This window comes from Mustela nigripes, chromosome 13 (assembly GCF_022355385.1).
Source record: "Mustela nigripes isolate SB6536 chromosome 13, MUSNIG.SB6536, whole genome shotgun sequence".
Lineage (NCBI taxonomy): Eukaryota > Metazoa > Chordata > Mammalia > Carnivora > Mustelidae > Mustela > Mustela nigripes.
Genome location: NC_081569.1, coordinates 125,038,070 through 125,057,606, shown reverse-complemented (window position 1 = coordinate 125,057,606; position 19,537 = coordinate 125,038,070). Strand labels below are relative to the sequence as shown.

Sequence of the window (19,537 nt, the reverse complement as noted above, 5' to 3'; positions counted from 1 at the left end):
ACCCCTACTTTGAAAGCAAATTACAGAAAACACAAAACAAGCGATAGCAACACAACTTGATGGGAGGAACTAACAGTTGAACAATTCAAATGAATATTATTTAAGTGTGTATAATTTTCCAGGTGTAGACACTATAAAAGAATACATCCTGATGAGCTGGGCATACTGCACAGTTAGGTAAACTGGGGAACTGTATACATCAATTACACCAATGAGCTGAGCACTAGTGAGGTGTGACATCCAGTTGTTCAATCATAGCTCTATCTGATATATAGTAATTCTTAATACATGGTAATAAGGATAAAAGAAGTGAACATTCTGTGAATTCAGCTGTTAACTTTTAGCTCAGTAATTACATTTCAGACCCCCATCACACTCTTGACTGCAGACATCAGTTACTAGTTTTATTTGCTATATAAAAGAAATAAAAAGGAAGTAACTCTTCATTATGGGTTCTTTGTAAGCGGTGAAAGGTAAAACATTAACAAATGTAATGTGCACCATGCGACTTAGTATTTTCAAACTCCAAACTCAAACTATCCTGACTAACAACATCAAAAAACAGCATGACAGTAAAACTGTCCATACCTTACTCATAACTACAAAAATCTCAGCAGAACATTGAGGATATTTGAGTTTGGAGCAAAGTCTGTGTTATAAGCATACTCACAAGTTGTAAACCTATGTACCAAGTTAAAGGAGCCTCATAAAATGGCTGCAAAACAGCAAAATCCTGATAGAAACAGCATTAGAAATACCAAATATAGTAACAGAACCATATATATGCAAGACATTCATGGAATTTCATTTCCAAAAATGACAGCCGAGATAATTCAGACCAAACCTTCCACTAAAAATAATTCAAAAAACTAGAAAATTTAAATAAAAAACAGTTTTAAGGCATTGGAAAGATATATGAGACCAAAATGAATGAGAAGGAAAAAGAAAACCTCAGGTTAGTCCATCTTTTCTCCCTGAAATATCAGCCCACGTCAGAAAAAACAGTTGTAATACTGAGAATCTAAACAGAGTTTTTAACAGATGTGTGGGGCTACAGAGGAAAAACTGGAGGTTAGAGATTTTCCAAGGAGGGGGGTGCCTAGTTAAACTTCCCCAACCTCACCCCCAGACTTTGGACTAGATTCCTGAATGGTCATCCCCCAGAAATAAGGTGAACTAGAAATAGTTGAAACTCATCATTGAAGTTTTAACATTGAAATAGCACAAAAAAATAAGGTAATCCATGACTGCTATGGCCCTTATTCTATAGCAAAAAATAAATACATATTCTCACACATAATAATTATCAAATTAATTATCTTCAATAAGAATGAAATACATTTTCTGTCAAACAAAAGTAACAAGATAATCAAAAATAAACAAAACAATGTAGGCAAAAACAATGTAATCAAAATCCAAGAAAAATAAGAGATAACAAATAGAAACAGAGCTCTAGAAGATCATGACAATGAAGTTATGACACAGAGATACACAGATTGAGGATTTTGCCAAAGAACTACAAAGTTAAAAACAATAAGATCAAAATTCTAGAAGTGAAATATGTGGTAAATGATAATACAAAATCAGTGGGTGGGTTAAAAGAGCTGATTCAGCTGAAGAAAGAACAAGTAAATAAAAGGTCCAAAGAAAATATTCAAATTAAGTAATGAAAAAACAATATATTTATAAAAATAAACATAAGAGACAAAGGGAATAGGCACAACTCAAAGGAACACAACTAAGCTCATCACAGTAAAACTGCAGAAAACCAAACAGTAAGAAGAAAGACTCAAAAGCAAATTAGAGAAAAATATATATTATCATACAAAAAGCACCAACAAGAATAACAGCTGACTTCTCAACAGAAACAATGGAACTGAGAAAATGATGAAATATCTTCAAAATAAGACTGGAGGGAAAGAGGGATTATTTAGACCTTCATAACCAGTGAAAATCTCTTCTAACAAAAAAAGTGAAATAAAGATATTTTCAGACAAATACAAAGAAGATCTGTCACAAAAGAACCTACTCCAAATGAAATTGTAAATGGAATTCACTCAGGCATATGCAGATACACTCTGAAGAAAATTTCAAAGTATGTTTTTAAGAAGATAAGAAATCTCAGGATGCAAAAAGGAATGAGACACAGAAAGAAATGAAGAAAGCTGAAGATGGGGCACCTGGGTGGCTCGGTCAGTTAAGCATCCAACTCTTGATTTCGGCTCAGATTGTTATCTCAGGGTCATGAGATCAGACTCCTTAAGATTCTCTTTCCCTCTCACCCTTTGCCCCTCTTCACCCCCCAAAATTTAAAAATTAAAAAGAGACAAAGATTATTAATTTTTTAATGTTAAGTGATACTCTCTAAAATGGCATAAAAATATCAAAGTCAAAAAATAAATGTTAAAATTAATATATAACATATAAGACCTCCAGATTTTAAAAAAAAACCTGTACAATATTAATGAAAGAATTTGCTCTGTTCATAAATTGGAAAACTCAACATTATAAAAATGTCAATTCCCTCCACGTTGCCCTATAGATACAATGTAATCTAATCCAGATCCTAGGTTTTTAATGATTTCACATGCTAATTCTAAAATGTATACAGAAATTCAGAGAAAGAATACACAGGATAAACCTTATAAACAACGTGGAAGGACTTACTATACCATATCACAACTTCTCATAAAACAACAGTAATCAAGACAATGCAATATGGACAGTGGAATAGACAAACGAACCAGAAGATTGAATAAGTCCAGAAGAGAAGTCTGCACATCTGAACCTTTGATTTACAACTAAGACAGGACTGTAAAGTAATAACAAAGGGGTGGTTCTCTCAATAAATGAAACCAAATCAATTAGATGTCATATAAAATGTAGATTCATACCTTGAACATCAATTCCAAGTAGATATTAGATCTTAATGTAAAAGGTAAAATAATAAGCTTCTAGAATATTATATAAGAAAATATTTTCATGATCTGAGGAAAGGGAACAATTTCTTAAACAGGTCATAAAAGCAAATAACCACAAAAGAAGAGATAGAAAACTGAACTAGATTAAATTCAACAGAAGACCTCATTAAAAAAATTTTTAAGAATGAGATGAAACAGCTCTGGATAATTGGAGACAACAATGCAATACATATAACTGACAGAGTGCTCATATATAAAAGAAAGACCTCCCACAAATCAATAATGAAAAAACACCCAATTTAAAAAAAAAGTGGACAAAAAGAAGCAAACTGGCATCTCAAAAAAGTAAATAGCCAATAGCCAACAGGAATGGAGTGAATTTCTGTTCTTAAAGAGAAAACCAAAGCTGGTAGCATCACAATTCCAGACTTCAGGCTATATTACAAAGCTGCAATCACCAAGAGAGCATGGTACTGACACAAAAACAGACACATAGTTCAGTGGAACAAAATAGAGAACCCTGAAATGGACACTCAACTCTATGGTTAACTAATCTTCAGCAAAGCAGGGAAGAATATCCAATAGAAAGAAAAAAAGTCTCTTCAACAAATGGTATTAGGAAAGTTGGACAGTCACATGAAAAAGAATGAAAGTGGACCACTTCCTTATACCGAACACAAAACTAGACTAAAAATGGATGAAAGACTTCAATGTGAGACAGGAATCCATCAAAATCCTGGAGAAGAACAGAGGCAGCAACCTCTTTGTGACTTCGGATGCAGGAACTTCTTACTAGACACATCTCCAAAGGTAAGGGAAACAAAGCAAAAGTAAACTTGGGATTTCATCAAGATAAAAAGCTTTTGCACAGCAAAGGAAACAGTTCTATTGACTCACAGAAAAGACAACTGACAGAATGGGAGAAGATATTTGCAAATGTCTTATCAAACACAACACCCAAAGAACAAACAATCCAATCAAGAAATTGGCAGAAGACATGAATAGGCATTTATCTAAAGATAACATATAAATGGCCAACAGACACATGAAAAAATACTCAGCATCAGGGAAATAGAAATCAAAATCACAATGAGATACCACCTCATACCAGTCAGAATGGCTAAAGTTAATAAGTCGGGAAACAACAGATGTTGATGAGATTGCAGAGGAAGGAGAACCTCTTACACTGTTGGGAATGCAAGCTGGTACAGCCACTCTGGAAAACAGTATGGAGTTTCCTCAAAAAGTTAAAAATAGAGCTACCCTACGATCCAGAAATTGCACCACTAGGGATTTACCCAAAGATATAAACGTAATGATTCAAAGGGGTACCTGCAACCCAATATTTATAGCAGCAATGTCCACAACAGATACATTATGAAAAGTGCCTGATGTCCACTGACAGATGAATGGATAAAGAAGATGTGGTATATTATATACAATAGAATATGACTCAGCCAACACAAAAAAATGAAATCTTGCCATTTGCAATGACATGGATGGAACTAAAGGGTATGATGCTATGTGAAATAAGTCAATCAGAGAAAGACAATCATATGATCTCATTCATAGATGGAATTTAAGAGACAAAACAGATTATCATTGGGAAAGGAGAGAAAAATAAAATAAGGTGAAATCAGAGAGGGAGAAAACCATAAGAGACTCTTAATTATAGGAAACAAACTGAGGGTTGCTAGAGGGGAGAGGGGTGGGGGAAAGGGGTAACTCGGTGATGGACATTAAGGAGGGCACATGATGTAATGAGCACTGGGTATTATATAAGACTGATGAATCACTGAACTCTACCTCTGAAACTAATAATACACTATATGAAGTGAGATGGGAGAAATCAGAGGGAGAGGCAAACCATGAGAGACTGTGGACTCTGAGAAACAAATGGAGGGTTGTGGAGGGGAGGGGGTTGGGGGTTCGGTGAGACTGGTGGTGGGTATTACGGAGGGCACATAGTGCATGGAGCAATGGGTGTGGTGTATAAACAAGGAATTTTGGAACACTGAAAAGAAAAGAAAATGGAAAAAAATACACTATATGTTAATTAAAAGAATTAAAAAAAAAAAAAAGGAGTGTATTCCTAACAGACGATTCAGTAGGAAATTGGAGAAAAATATCAATGACGTGATAAATAAGGTCCAAATCAGGCCGAAAGATGAGAAACTCTAGAAAAGACAAAATGTGAAAAATGCTCATCATCTAGTAATAATGAAGATGCAAATTACACCATGATGAGAGACTATAAACACCTAACACAAGGGCTATAATTGAAAGACTAATAATACTGTAAGGACCTATTTAGAAATTGTCCCTGGTCCCCTTCCCCCAGGGGATTTACAGGTAACCAAGCCCAGATACATAAGGGTGGGTCAGGCCAGGTGGAGACATCAGATCAGTGGGGGGGGATGCATATTGTCTCCCTGGTTACCAAGGAGTATGGGCCCCGCCCTTTGGCGCCAATCCCAATCAAGGTGTAATAGGCTGGCTCAGATCTCTACTAGGGTAAATTGTAACTCAATTGGTCACCTAGCATCACTGTGGAGTTTCCTGTGTGTGTTAACAATCTCATTGGCCACCTGTGCGTTGCCAGGCCCAACCGCATGGCCTTTACCCTTAAAAGCTAGCCTGTGAAACAGAGAAGGGTCGCCCTCTCTTGTAAGAGGTGCGGCCCCGAACGTTCGGTTAGATTCTTGATGCTTGGCACGAAATAAAGCTTTGCTTGACCTTCGCTTTGTATCAGTCTCGCTCCTTTAATCACGGACCCAACAAATACCAAGTACTGGAAATGATGAAAAGCAACATGAATTCTTCTGCACTGTCAGTGGGAATGTAAATTAATGCAATCACCTTGGAAACCTGTTCATCAGTATCGGCCAGATGTGAAGGCATGTAGGAATCACACTATATGTTACATACCAACAGACATGCATTTACATACGCACTAAAATCATGAATAAGATTACTCGCAGCAGTCTTATTTGTAATAGCCCAAAACTTGAAATAATTCAAATATCATAACGTGTTAAAATACACTGCATTAAATCCACACAATGGTATACTAAAGAGCAATAAAAATGAACAAGCTGGAAGTACTTGACATAACACCTAGAAATATCATAACCTTAAGGATTAGCAAAGAACAGACACACAAAACCATGCCCTATAAGATTCCACTTCCGTAAAAAATTCAAAGCGGTCAAAATTAATTTATGGGGTAAAAAGTCAAAATATTCATCTTCGAAAAAGGAGGAGTAGTGATTAGGACAGGGAATGAGGAGGTTTCTTGGGCACTGGTAATGTTCTATTTCTAGATTTGGGTGATGGTTACATGGGCCTGTTCACCTTGTAATAATTCACTGACTTACATGCAAGTACTTTGCTGTAAGTTAACTACACCTTCAAATTAAGAAAATTAAGAATTTTTTTAAAAAAAGATAAAGCTCCAGCAGGTTCTGCTGCCAGATGACAGGTTCCACACTAGACTATGTGAGAAGAGCCAGAAGATCATTTAGTAAGTTATAAAGGATCTGGGAGCTACATTCTTCAAAGTATGTGTTCAGTTCCTATTTAGATAGTATGTAAATCAGACAATGGCATAGACTTTTTGCGGTGTGAACCACTGCAATAAACTAAAAAAGGTTCCAATGTGTTAACCTCAGAAAATACTTTTTCTTTGAAGTATGATAAAGTATTTCAGATTGGCACAACTTAAACTGATGTAAGGTCTTAGTATGCTTGGAAATATCTAGGACTTCATGTAAAAAAAAGAAGTATCCCATTTCCTGATCACATAATAGCATCAGTTGACCTATCATCAGATACTGACTGCAAAGATTCTTTTCTATTTCAACAGAAAACAGTGCATTATATCTTCATCTTTCTGGGCGCTTCACAAAGAAATCAGCACCAAAAGCACAAGAGGAATATGCTTTTATGTGGCCAGATGTTTATTCAAATTTCTGAAACGGGCAAATTTCACTGCAAGTAGAGTAACTAAGTTGATCTCTTTGAAAATAGAGGATATCCATTTCTTAGCGTATATGTCCAATGAATTCAAACTCCAAATAAACTCAACATATCTATGTAACGAACTATAAACACAATAAAAACTGCAGGAAAAAAAAATTTGCCTATATTTTCAGTTTGAATAAAACATGTTAAGAAAAATATTCTGTCTGCTACCATTCCTGGTCTTGAAAAAAAAACAAAAGTTACTCTGGGATAAATAAATACACATTGCTCCTGAAGTTGGTAAATTTCCAAGTTTAGTTAACAATTGCTACTGATTTTTCTTTTCTCCTAAAAAAGCAAACAGAGGTGCAACTGATGATACAAAGAAACAGACATTGTATGTACTTCATTTTTCACTTTAATTCCATCAAGAATAGTGATTAAAAAAACAAAAAACACTGAATAATGACTGTCAACAATCTGGGTTTAAGATAAATAAAACTTGAGAATTAGGGGTATTTTCAATTGGCATCATGTCAAACAACAACAGACAGCAAGGTCTTTGCAGCAATTATGATTACACATGCTTGTGAAATGAAAATACTAAAAATACTTAAAAAATGTAGAGTGCTACAGAGTCACTACCAAGAAATTCCGTATTTCAAACATCATTTAACAAAAGCCATGGAATTGCTGGGTCTCTTTTGAATATTCATAAGGAAATTCTAAAAATTAAGCATATAATAATTCTATCTCTAATATATTATCACTGTAAACATTTAAAAACTCTAATACCCAAATTCATGAATATGTTATAAGAAGTACAAGAATAGATTTTAGACAAAATGACATATATCGCCCAAAAATTAAAATCCAAGAAACTTCGCTATGATTATGACAAGCCCAGTCACACTACCATCTGCATATGAAATCGCTTACTTTTTTTTTTTTTTTTTTTTACTTATTTATTTTAACCAAGAGTTCTTACCACATCTTGTTTTTGGGCTTCATTAAATTTTTCCGTCAATTCTTCCAAGGCTCTTTTTGTTTCAGCATCCGACCTAGGGAAAGAAAAATATTTTAAGCTGGCCGTTTGAGAAAGTATATACAATTAGTTAAATTTACAACATAATAATGTTACTACATAATTCTCTACTGCAGTGGTTCTTAAACATTAGCCAACATATGAAATACCTGGAGGACTTAGGATAGACTGCTGAACCAACAGATCTGCAATGGTCCCCAAGAAGGTGCATTTCTGCAAATCCCTAGATGATGTTAATGGTGCTGATTTGGGAATTACATTTGCGGTACAAGTAAAGCAGAATAGGATCCTAAAATCTTAATTCACAATATTAAGTCACCAGGTTTCAAAGAAATTTCAAAGAAATTTGACTCCTAATTTGGCTTAGGTCAAGTTTCTCTGCCTCACTCGCACATGCGTCTGGGTCATACAAACTATTACTAGACCGTACCAGCCCAGAGATAGAAGATTCCCAGTCCACCACTGCACAGCCAAATGATCATTTAAACTAAATAAGTAGATCATCTCTACAACTTCCGTTTTGTCTTCTTACAGGACAAATACCTAAAAATTCATGTTCCTAGTGCTTAATTTATACCCTTTCTCCAATATGTAAAATCCACAGAATAAAGCAATCTAAGAACATACTTTACTACGATGTTGACACCATTCTGCTCGTTTTATCAACTGTCAAAACTAAATACCTAGTTTTAAATTAACTAACCCTTACTGGCTTAAAAGAGTAACAATAAATATAGCTCAACAATACATCTCGGACATCAGGAGCTCAATCTATTTATTCATGCCAGTTATATATGAAAATAATCTTGAACCACAGGGTTCTATAAGTGGTAAAGTGCAAATACTCTGGGGCCATATACCTACATCTGAATTCTGACTAGACCATATCCTCCATTTAAACTCCAGCAAATTGAGTTACTTCATCTCTCTGTGCCCCTTTCCACATCCAAAAATTGGAAAAAATAATAATGACTACCTCAGTAGGGTTGTTGTAAAATTTAAACCTAAATCTATCTAGCATGAAGTAATTGTTCAATAATATTAACTATTAGTAGTAGGAACAATAGTAAGGTATTTAATTCTTACTACTAAATTCCCTGCCTTCCTCATTTAAAAGCAGGTGAATTATACAGACTATAGTTGATCACAGATTTACAACTATAGCTTTCATCCTTTTTGCTATAGCAACACAAAACATCTATGGAATGATTCTATTAGATGGAATGGGAGTCAGCAAGTAGACTTGGTAAAGAAACTTCCACTCAGCTTTGTTGTTCCCTCATCACTGCTGTATATAGAGTATGACTCTTGAGAAGGGATAGAAAGTTTGGTTTCTTCTAAAAATAAGCCTCCAAATGAAAACCAACAGTCAGTGCTGATGATGAAAATGAAAAGACAGTGAAGAAATTTTAAATAAAGTGATACTTGTTGGGGATGACCCAGAATTGATAAAACTGCAAAGACCTTTCAGATATAAATCACTCACTTTTGAGGATTTCAACTGAAAGCTAAAATATCAGATTAGACTCTGCCTGTCTCTCACCCCCTCCAATGTATTTTCAAATCGACCTCTTTACTAAGAACTCACAATGTATCTCCCTGTAATGGCAATGCTCAGTAGAGTAAGTTAAAATGTTTTTAAAAATATGAAATTAGGGGCATCTAGGTGGCTCAGTCTGTTAAGCATCCACCTTTGGTTCAGGTCATGATCTCAGAGTCCTGGGATTAAGCCCTGAATCGTTGGGGTCCCCCGCTTACGAGGGAGTCTGCTTGTCCCTCTCCCACTTCTCTCTCTGCTCACACCTGAAAGCATGTGCTGTCTCTAATAAATAAGTAAAAATCTGTAAAAAAAAATATGAAATTAATTTTTCTAATAAGGAGTTATGGTACATTCTAAAATTAAAGGATTTTTAAACTGTTCTATTAATAAATTCTGAAATACTGCTATAAAAACAGCACTGTTTTTTAAATTCATGTAAACATGTCAATTACAGAACTTAATGTGTTCTTCTAATAACTCATGCCTCCAACAAAAACCATATTCTGCTTTTACCGGCTTCTTCTGGCAAGCTCCCGATTGAAATCATCTCCAAGCCGAACTTGTTCACTGCTGAGGTCTCGGAGGGACTGATGAAAAGCATGAAGCTGGTAAAGGCAAAACATAGTCATCCATTTAGGATTCTGTTTAATTCTTCCATGAAGATTCACTGAGGTTGGTAAGAACTTATTTTTTGCACTAATGCCCAAATTTTATAATGTTATTAACACATAATAAAACACGTCTATTCTGAAAGAAATATTTCTCCAAAGAAAAACATTTCTTAAAAGTTATATAAAACTTCTTATATATAAACCGTCACATCCTTTATAGCACAGTAATTCTGATCCTTTAGATACCCCAGTAAAAAAGAAGTCAGCAAACTCTGTAAATAATACAACAGCAAATATTTCAGGCTTTCAGACTATGTGATCTCTGTCAAAATTACTCAATGCTGCCACTCTTGGCACAGAAGTAGCCATAAACAAATGAGCATAACTGTGTTATACAAGGACTCTATTCCATGCCATGGTATGTCAATCCACGCTACAGAGGAACTCTTGCCAACGTGCACCAGGAACCACATACAAGAATGTTTGAAGCAACACTGTTCATAATGGAAACACCAAATATAACCCAAAAGTCCATTAAGAACAGAATGGATATAAATAAATCGTGATATATTCTCCCAGTGGATATAATACAGCAGTAAAAATGAAATGTTGAAACCTACGTACACACTAGTAAGGCTGAATGTCAAAAACATAACATCAATTGAAAAATAGCAAAAGACATAAAGTATTATTCCACTTATATAAAGTTTAAACACAGGCAATACTAAACAAGATATAAGTAGTGCAAATGTTTTGTTTTTAAAGCAAGAGAATGATTAATATAAAAGTTAGGATAGTTGATAGCCCTTGTATTGATAATACTCTAATTCCTAGCCTGGGTAGTGGTTACATGGATTTTTCATTAAATTATTGTACTATTAACTGTAAATATGTATACTATATATGTATGTGTATACTATAATTTATTTTTAAAAATGTAAATTATAGAGATTTGCAGAAACAACAAATTGATTCATTTCAACAAATGCGCATCAGTGCCACCAATTATAGTAGGAAAAAAGGGGCTCAGAATCTAACATAGGAGATAGACATGCAAACAAAATCACAAATGATGAGCAGGGCAGTACATTGATAATGTGGAGTTACGGGTCATCTTAAGAGACTTAAAATCAGGAAGAACAGTTAAAAAGAAATTGGGTGTGGCCATGATTTTCCAGTTTTGCAAATCAGAATCCTAGGTTCTGATTCTGATGCCTCCTTTTCAATCATTCCCACCCTCCCCAAATGGTCATCTGATCTTCAAGACCTTTCATTTTACCCACCAAATAGCTTTTAAGTCTACTGCCCCACCTCGTTCTCTCCAACTCCATTTATCCTAATCCAAGTAACTAGCATCTCACATCCACAATACAGCAATATCCTCTTAATTGGTGTGCCTACATGGATTCCATTTTTCCACACTAGAGGTGGAGTGATCTTTTCAAAATAAATGTCACCTCTATGCAAAGCTGTGCACAGTCTCAGCCCTTCATACATCTCCGGCCACATGGTCTTCTTAAAGGTGCTCAGAGGTGCTAACTTCCCTCCTGCCAAAGTATTTGTTTTACCAAAAATGACTCACTCAACCTTTAGGTTTCAGCTCCATCAGCCTTTCCTCAGGAAACCTTCCCTGACTGGGAAAGTCCCTCTACCACACACTCCCATGGCCCTATTCTTTCAGCTCACAATTAAGGGAGTATTTGTGTACTTATTTTATTAATAACTAGTCCCCCCGCCACAGGCAGATTACAAGCTCCATGAAAAGGCAAGGTTTTTACTTATTCCTGTTTCCAGGCACAAGTGCTGTCTCAGAACACTAGCAATAAATAAATGAATCAGAGTAGGATATTGTTCTCAGCTCCAGGCTTCACCATATAATTCACTCTAAAGTTGCACCTACTAAAAAAAAAATCACACAATGAAGGAGAAGGTCCTACAAGGTGTCTTCTCGTACACTTGGATCTGTTACTTCTCTTATGCTATAACAAGTAAAAGTTACAGATGAGTACCCTGACAAACTTTGAGCCCACAACTCCGAAACCACCAAAACATACATGTCAAAGTCGGCAACATCCTCTAGCCCTTACCTAATTAATTTAGCTACCCAAGGCAACAAGAAACATCTTTTTCAGCTCTTGTAGGGACGTTTAAAGAAGCAAAAAAAGAAAATATATCTTTAAAACCAATACACCCAAAATCTTCAGTGAATACATGAAATATATGAAAAAAGTATAAAAGTTCTTGCTTCTATTAATTAGCTCCATCAGTGATTTAACAATCAGAAAAACACTAACAGGGGGGAGGGGGTTTGGGAGAAGGGGGTGGGATTATGGACATTGGGGAGGGTATGTGCTTTGGTGAGTGCTGTGAAGTGTGTAAACCTGGTGATTCACAGACCTGTACCCCTGGCAATAAAAATATATGTTTATAAAAAATTAAAAATTAAAAAAAAAAAAAAAAGAAAAACACTAACAAAAAAAATCAACAGGTTAACCACAGAGACTAACTTGTTTATATGAAACAAAGTGGCTGATTAAACAGGGCTTGCAAAAGAATGAGACACCCTGCAAGGAAACAAAAACATGACCAGCTAAACTCACCTTTAAATGTTCCATGAAACATCCTCCTCCATTACAAAATTCAAAGTAAATGATAATTATTTATTGAAAATAAAAGTTTATTTGGTTTCAAAAAAAAAAAAACAGATCAAACACAAATTACAGAATAATATAAAGTACCTGGCCCATGTCATCAGGCTCCCGAACAAATCGGACACCAGTTCTGGACCTAATTCGCTTAGTACCCTGTTGATCCCCATAGTCTTTGAGGGGTGAGGTAGGTGGAAACCGGGAGCTCTCTTTAGAGATGAAAGGAAAAAAAGAGAATAAAACATGCAGGAGAAGAAACAATCTAAAATTTTGTTCAGAAAATATATACATAGGACCTAACCCAAACTATTTCCCAACTATCTTGCTAGGGCCACAAAAGTGGCACAAATCTTCCTCTTAAAAGCAGATAAAATGAGCAATAGAAATAACTTGGAGATAGAAAACATCAAAAGTTTTAACTTGCTATGCTTTTCAAATATGTAATATGGTATTTCCCTTATTTATAAATAATAAATTGGCAAATAAAAATAACTTTTGTCTTTCTAAAATATAACTTTATACCAATAAAGCAATTGTCAAACAACAAAGTAATCTAAAATTTGAACACTGTTTAAAAATCAATACATTAAAAATAGCTAATTGTATCCAATTTTTAATCCATATCATGATCAACAGCAGTATTAACAATGTGGGCTACTAATGTTCACTTCTACGTAAATCACCTCTCTTCACTGCAAACTTTTCTGTTCTTCTCTACTCTAAGTCCTTTTCATTCAAATGTGATCTCAGTGTTGTAGGAAAGTATTAAGACTAACCACAGGCCAACCAAGAGTTACATCTTTAATCTAGCCGTTGAATTCCAGCTGCACACCAAAGATAAAATTCACCTGTTCTTAACAAGCATCATAGGCTATTTCTTAACCAGACTTTGAAAAACTATGAAGCTGGGAAGAGATTTCTCATCTAGAAAGTAAATCCTATTTGGGTATTCATTTTGATTAGAGGCAGAAAATTAAATTCAAGGTTTGTCAAGTAAAACTCTATGTAGTCTATGGAGTCTCAGAACAAATCTAATAGAATAACAAAGTCCCACTGAACATATTTCAAAATATTCACCATAAAATCACTGACAACTGCATCTTCTTAACTTCATTTGTATGATATCGTGTATGGGTCCTATTTCTTCAAAGATTAAATGTATTCAATATGGACCTCAGGAATACTTGTAAAACAAAAAGAGAGTTTTCAAGACATCTGAAGAGTTTACCTGTCACAGTGCCACCATCAAGGTCACTCGCAGTCAGACTTGTAACAGAAATACTTCTCCCTCCTGAGTTTCTCAATAAACGTTGACTCCGCAGCTGGCCTATTGATTGTTCCAAGCTTTCTTTTAACTGAAGAATATAATGAAGGAAAAGTTATTCTCTCTAAACAATTCCAAATACAAACAGACAAGAGATTTTTAAGCTACTTCTGAAATAATCGGAGTTCCCAAGGAGAATTTTATCAGAAAAAAATTTGGAGTAAGGTAAGAACTATAAACATAGAGGGGACCCAGGTGGCTCAGTCTTTAAGCATTTGGCTTCAGCTGAGGTCATGATCCCAGACCCTGGGAACAAGCCCCGTGTCAGGCTCCCTGCTCTACAAGAAGAAAGATTCTCCCTCTCCCACTCTCCCTGCTTGTGTTCCCTCTCTCATGGTTTCTCTCTGTCAAATAAATAAATAAAATCTTAAAAAAAAAACTATAAACATATAAACATAAATATTCTCAGAACCAATTCTAACATCTGGTTTTAAGTAGCATCTGTTGCTACCTATTCCATCTTTCTATTAGTAGAATGTGAAAAAGAGATCTACTACCTAAGGGCTTACAAAACCAGATTAAATGTTTAATTGATGTGCCAACCATACTTGGCCATATATCTGAGAGAATAAAGAGAGTCTTCCTCCCCTCTAAATATTCCTTCAGAAGCCCCAGGTCTATAACAAACAGGAAACTGTTTGTTACAGCTATCACAGTAACTGCTGCTATTAAAATAATGTGCATTGTCCAATTGCATATCAGAACATCTTTTTCATTCATTCAAAGACTTCAAATCCCAGAAAACTATGTGGGCAGATGTCAGTCTGTTAATACATACTAGGGAATAGAATTGTCCAAATGCCCTCTTCACATTATTAAGGAGTCAGCCAGCAGGGGATATGAGACAACTTTTAGACCTAAAGAGCTAAATTAAGTAAAAAGACACTGGATTGGGAGGGAGACAAACCATAAGTGACTCTTAATCTCACAAAACAAACTGAGGGTTGCTGGGGGGGAGGGGGTTTGGGAGAAGGGGGTGAGATTATGGACATTGGGGAGGGGAGATTATGGACATTGGGGAGGGTATGTGCTTTGGTGAGTGCTGTGAAGTGTGTAAACCTGGTGATTCACAGACCTGTACCCCTGGGGATAAAAATATATGTTTATAAAAAATAAAAAATTTAAATAAAAAAAAATTAAATAAGAGTGAAAATTTACGGTTTGCACATTTTTCTGGTACCACCATCTGTTACTGAAATGTATTTTTGAAATGGTTGCTACTATTTTTTTTTTATTTACCAAAAGATTATTAGCTCCAGCTGCTTTGCCTAACCTCTCTCCATATGCTGATTTATGGAAATATAAGCCAATAATAGTATTCCCAAAATGGAGAAATTCCCTTTCAAATGATACATTTTTATTTACATAACTATTTTGTTTTTAAAATGAAATCTATATATTCAAAGCTCATATATCACACACATTCTAATCATAATTTTGAGGTATTCTTAAAATATTTGTAAGTAATATTTTAAGTATCAGTAAATGAGCACTCATGAAACTGGAATGTGTTCTTAATGAACAGAAGACAGACAAAAAGCATTATTATCTGTGTTGTCTAACTTAGCATATACTTTGAAGTCAAAATAATCAGACATACTTATCCCTGTGAGTGTTGCAACACGCTATGTTGTTTATTGTCACAATGACACACAAATGAAACTGGGTTTAGGCCCACCTGTTTTGAGTGGCTAGAATATACCAAGTACTACATTAAGAACATAGCAAAGGCTTGAAGGTAGGGATTATTGAATGAATTAAAGAAACAACAAAGAAATGAATGTTTAGCAAGTGTCTAAACAGTGTGACCACATTAATAAATGTTAGTTATAATGAGCGATATAGGACTATGCTCATTTTTCAAATGATGAAACTCAAGTTTAGAAAAGTTTAATACCTTGTCCAAAGTCACTAAAGTGTTCTAGTAGAAAAAATCAGGATTAAATTTCAAATCTGACTCCAGAGTCCACATTTTTCCACTAGCCTCAAAGCAAAGTTCTATAAAAATTACTCTCCTGTCCAGCAATTTCATGAAGGACTTGGTAATATAACTTTAAATATAAGACTCTAAGAACCTAACTCCTAAGATCAAAATATATTTCCAAAAAGAAAGTCGCTACAGGATTTAACTGCTTGATTATAATTTCTTAATAGATTCTTACTACTTAACATTAAACTGAACTCTTCTCACCCTCAGGACAATTAGTAAAATTCAGCCAGAAAAAAAGGGGTAGGTACCTTCCACTTTGAGATATTACAAGTGGTTTGTGCCTGGCCCTAAACCATTACCATCATCCTTCTGGGATATCACTAATTATATCTGAGAACTGAAACCCACTGAATATAAGAAAAAACCTGCACTTTAGTATTTAACATTCAAATTCTTTCAAAGTCCATATGCCAGATGGCAAGATCCTATCACTCCCAAAGGGAAATTTTAATCAGAGTATTTAATTAGAAGAAAATTACCTATTAATGCAAGTCTCTAAGTCCTAACTTGATATTACTATATTCTCATCAATCTTTACCTTAAAAATGAACTTAACCAGTCTGCTGATTTGAATGAAGACAACTCTATTTTTCTCATATAAGCAATATTAACGGGTGTAGTACAGCTGTAGTCCAAATTTCCACTGCAAAGGTATTAACTTTTTATGTTGAATATTTTTTTAATATTATTCCTTGAGGGCATTCCATTTTTATAACATTAAACAAAAAACAGACCCTGTTCTCTCATGAATAGGAACACACAGTTCTAGAAATACTTTAAGCACTAAGCTTATCTATTGCACTATTTAATATGGGACTACAATAAGTTCCAAATCTTCATAATAAGCTTCCAAATAAAACCTTCCCCACAGGTCCTCTTTTGTCCAAATGTTCACAGACCTCCCAAGAAATTTGCAGCATGAGAAATAATGCAAGATGACACTTCCATAAAGTCGAAGTTCATTGCACCCAAAGATCCTAAGACAGACTATCCAACTAAATACGGCTCATTGGCTGGAACAGCTGCAGAAAATGATAGTGAAAAATCAATGGCTGTTATTTAGAAGGAGGGGGAAAACTGATGCTGATGTAGGCAACTTGCAGAACCTTCCACATCGCCTAAGTGGCAGCTAGAACTACCAACTTTGACAACCTGTCAATGCCAATCCTAGCTCAGTGCCATATTTCTTCCCCATTGTGTTTCTGGGTTTGTTTAATCTAAAATGCATTCTGGACATTGTAGCAGCTATAACATTAATGACTTGTGTGACAGTTGGCTTCTGTTTTTCTATCAGGTAATATGATCTCTAAAATTCAGGTTGTCAACATAAAGTATATAAGCCTTCAAACTCTGAATCAAAAATCCCAATTTTCAGAAATATGAACTCACAGCATCACACAAATGTGAGCAACCATGACTCAGAGAAGTAAATGAATCCTGATGCTAAGCTTCAGGGGAACATCCCACCACGGCTGTGTAACTAACTAGCCTTGAGACCACGGGCAAGTTAGCAACCATTCTGTGCCCCAATTTTTTCAGCATGTAGGTAAGGATAATAATAGCATCTATCTAATAGGATTGTTGAGAGAACTAAATAGGCTAATATAAAAGTGCCTGGGATATACTAATAAGCATATGGAGACATTACCGAAGAGCCTATGAAAAGGGAGGTACTGCTTCTCTATGAAACCCCATGGACTGCATCACTGATGCTTTAACACTGCTCAACTCCTCATAGAGAGGCCTTCACATATAATAAGCAAATAAGTGGGGTGCCTGGGTGGCTCAGTGGGTTAAGCCTCTGCCTTTGGCTCAGGTCATGATCCCAGGGTCCTGGGATCGAGCCCTACATCGGGCTCTCTGCTCAGCAGGGAGCCTGCTCCCCACCCCATCCTTTCTCTGCCTGCCTCTCTGCCTACTTGTGATTTCTGTCAAAAAAAAAAAAAGTTTAAAAAAAAAAATTCTCTCTGGCCACACACCACCCCAACTCAAATGCTTTCTTTCTCACTCTTTAAAAAAAAAAAAAAAAAAGCAAAGAAGGAAATTTAGGATTGTCAGTTATAAAGATTTAAAGGAACAAGGTAAAATTACATATAGTTCAAGAAGTCATCAAAAAGTAACCCAACATGACTCTTGACCTAGAGGCCTTACAAATCAACAGGAGTAATTCTCCCAGTTCTCTTGTTGAGGGAGATCATTCCAGAAGGGAAATGCTACATCAAATATTTGTATTTCCCCTCACCCACTTCAAATTAGGCTTACAAAGTTAAATCCCCATAAAACAGATACTAAATGTGTATATGTATGCACACACACTTCACCCATTTCCTGAAGTTTAGCAACAGAATCATTTACAAAATCTTAGTTAATAAAAATCTTTGTCTTCCCTACAGCAAAAGAATTGGTCTCATTTTCTAGGAAATCTCTTCTAGTGTAAAAAAAGAAATGCTAATTTCAACAAGGCCATGTGTATTTAGAATGGAGAAATTTTTTAACATTGGACAGTGGTTAAATACTGGATTAACCTGTTTTAGGATGTTTAGGAGAAAAAAAAAAAAAAAACCCAGCAGATTCTATAGCAAGACTGGTATGAGTTACAGCATAGCCACCAAAAGATTAAGGAAACAAAAAAAGAAATCACTCTCCAGGGTCCTTCCCTAAACATACAAAGATTTTAAAAAATAAACAAATAAATAACAAAAACCGTCATTTTTGGGTAGGATAAATTCCATAGCAGTTTAATGTTAAGAAAGCAATTTTCATTGAAGAGCCCATCAGAATCATTTATGAGAAATATTCTTTCCAATTTATACATAATCCCATAGATTATGGCAGACATCACCCCAGGTAATTTACAGGTGGCAGGGTAAAAATCATTGCTCTAATGAGTAAGTATAACATAAGGCAATGAATGACATACCCTTCTAGTATGCTTCAGGGAAAAATCATGGAGAATCAACTGTTTTAAAAGGACAAAAATTTGGGGAAACGAAGGAATAGACTGTAGACCAGACTAAGGAATGGACCTAAAGCGGAAGGAAAGACTCTTGCTTCCTGTGTCTTATTTTTTTTTTTTTTTTTAAGATTTTGTTTTATTTGACAGAGAGAGAGAAATCACAAGTAGGCAGAGAGGAAGGCAGAGAGAGAGAGAGGGGAGGAAGCAGGCTCCCCGCGGAGCAGAGAGCCCGATGTGGGGCCCGATCCCAGGACCCCGGGACCATGACCTGAGCCGAAGGCAGAGGCTTTAACCCACTGAGCCACCCAGGCGCCCCCCTGTGTCTTATTTTTAATGAATAGTTTTGTATTCTATGTACTTTAAACTCAGAAGGAAATAAAACACCTGTTGATTTTATTTACTTTCCATATATAAAATCACATCCCAAGAGTGGTTTTGACTTTAGGCATACCACAGAGGCTGAATGCCACAGATTACATTTTGTGTTTTTAAATGTTTATCTATACAGAAGTTTACCTAATACATAATTTCCCAATTCC

At 35.4% G+C, this 19,537-nt stretch overlaps 1 protein-coding gene across 7 annotated transcripts in view; it reads right to left on the bottom strand.

Annotated features, from left to right (window-relative positions):
• Positions 1–19,537, bottom strand: part of CEP128 (centrosomal protein 128) — a 390,964-nt gene that overhangs the window by 348,100 nt on the left and 23,327 nt on the right. For all 7 annotated transcript variants that reach the window (XM_059373591.1, XM_059373593.1, XM_059373587.1 and 4 more), the window contains 4 exons: positions 13,957–14,083; positions 12,819–12,937; positions 9,983–10,074; positions 7,873–7,945 (listed from right to left, as the gene is read on the bottom strand). In XM_059373591.1, the coding sequence (XP_059229574.1) occupies positions 7,873–7,945; positions 9,983–10,074; positions 12,819–12,937; positions 13,957–14,083 (411 nt within the window). The remainder of the gene's footprint in view (positions 1–7,872; positions 7,946–9,982; positions 10,075–12,818; positions 12,938–13,956; positions 14,084–19,537) is intronic.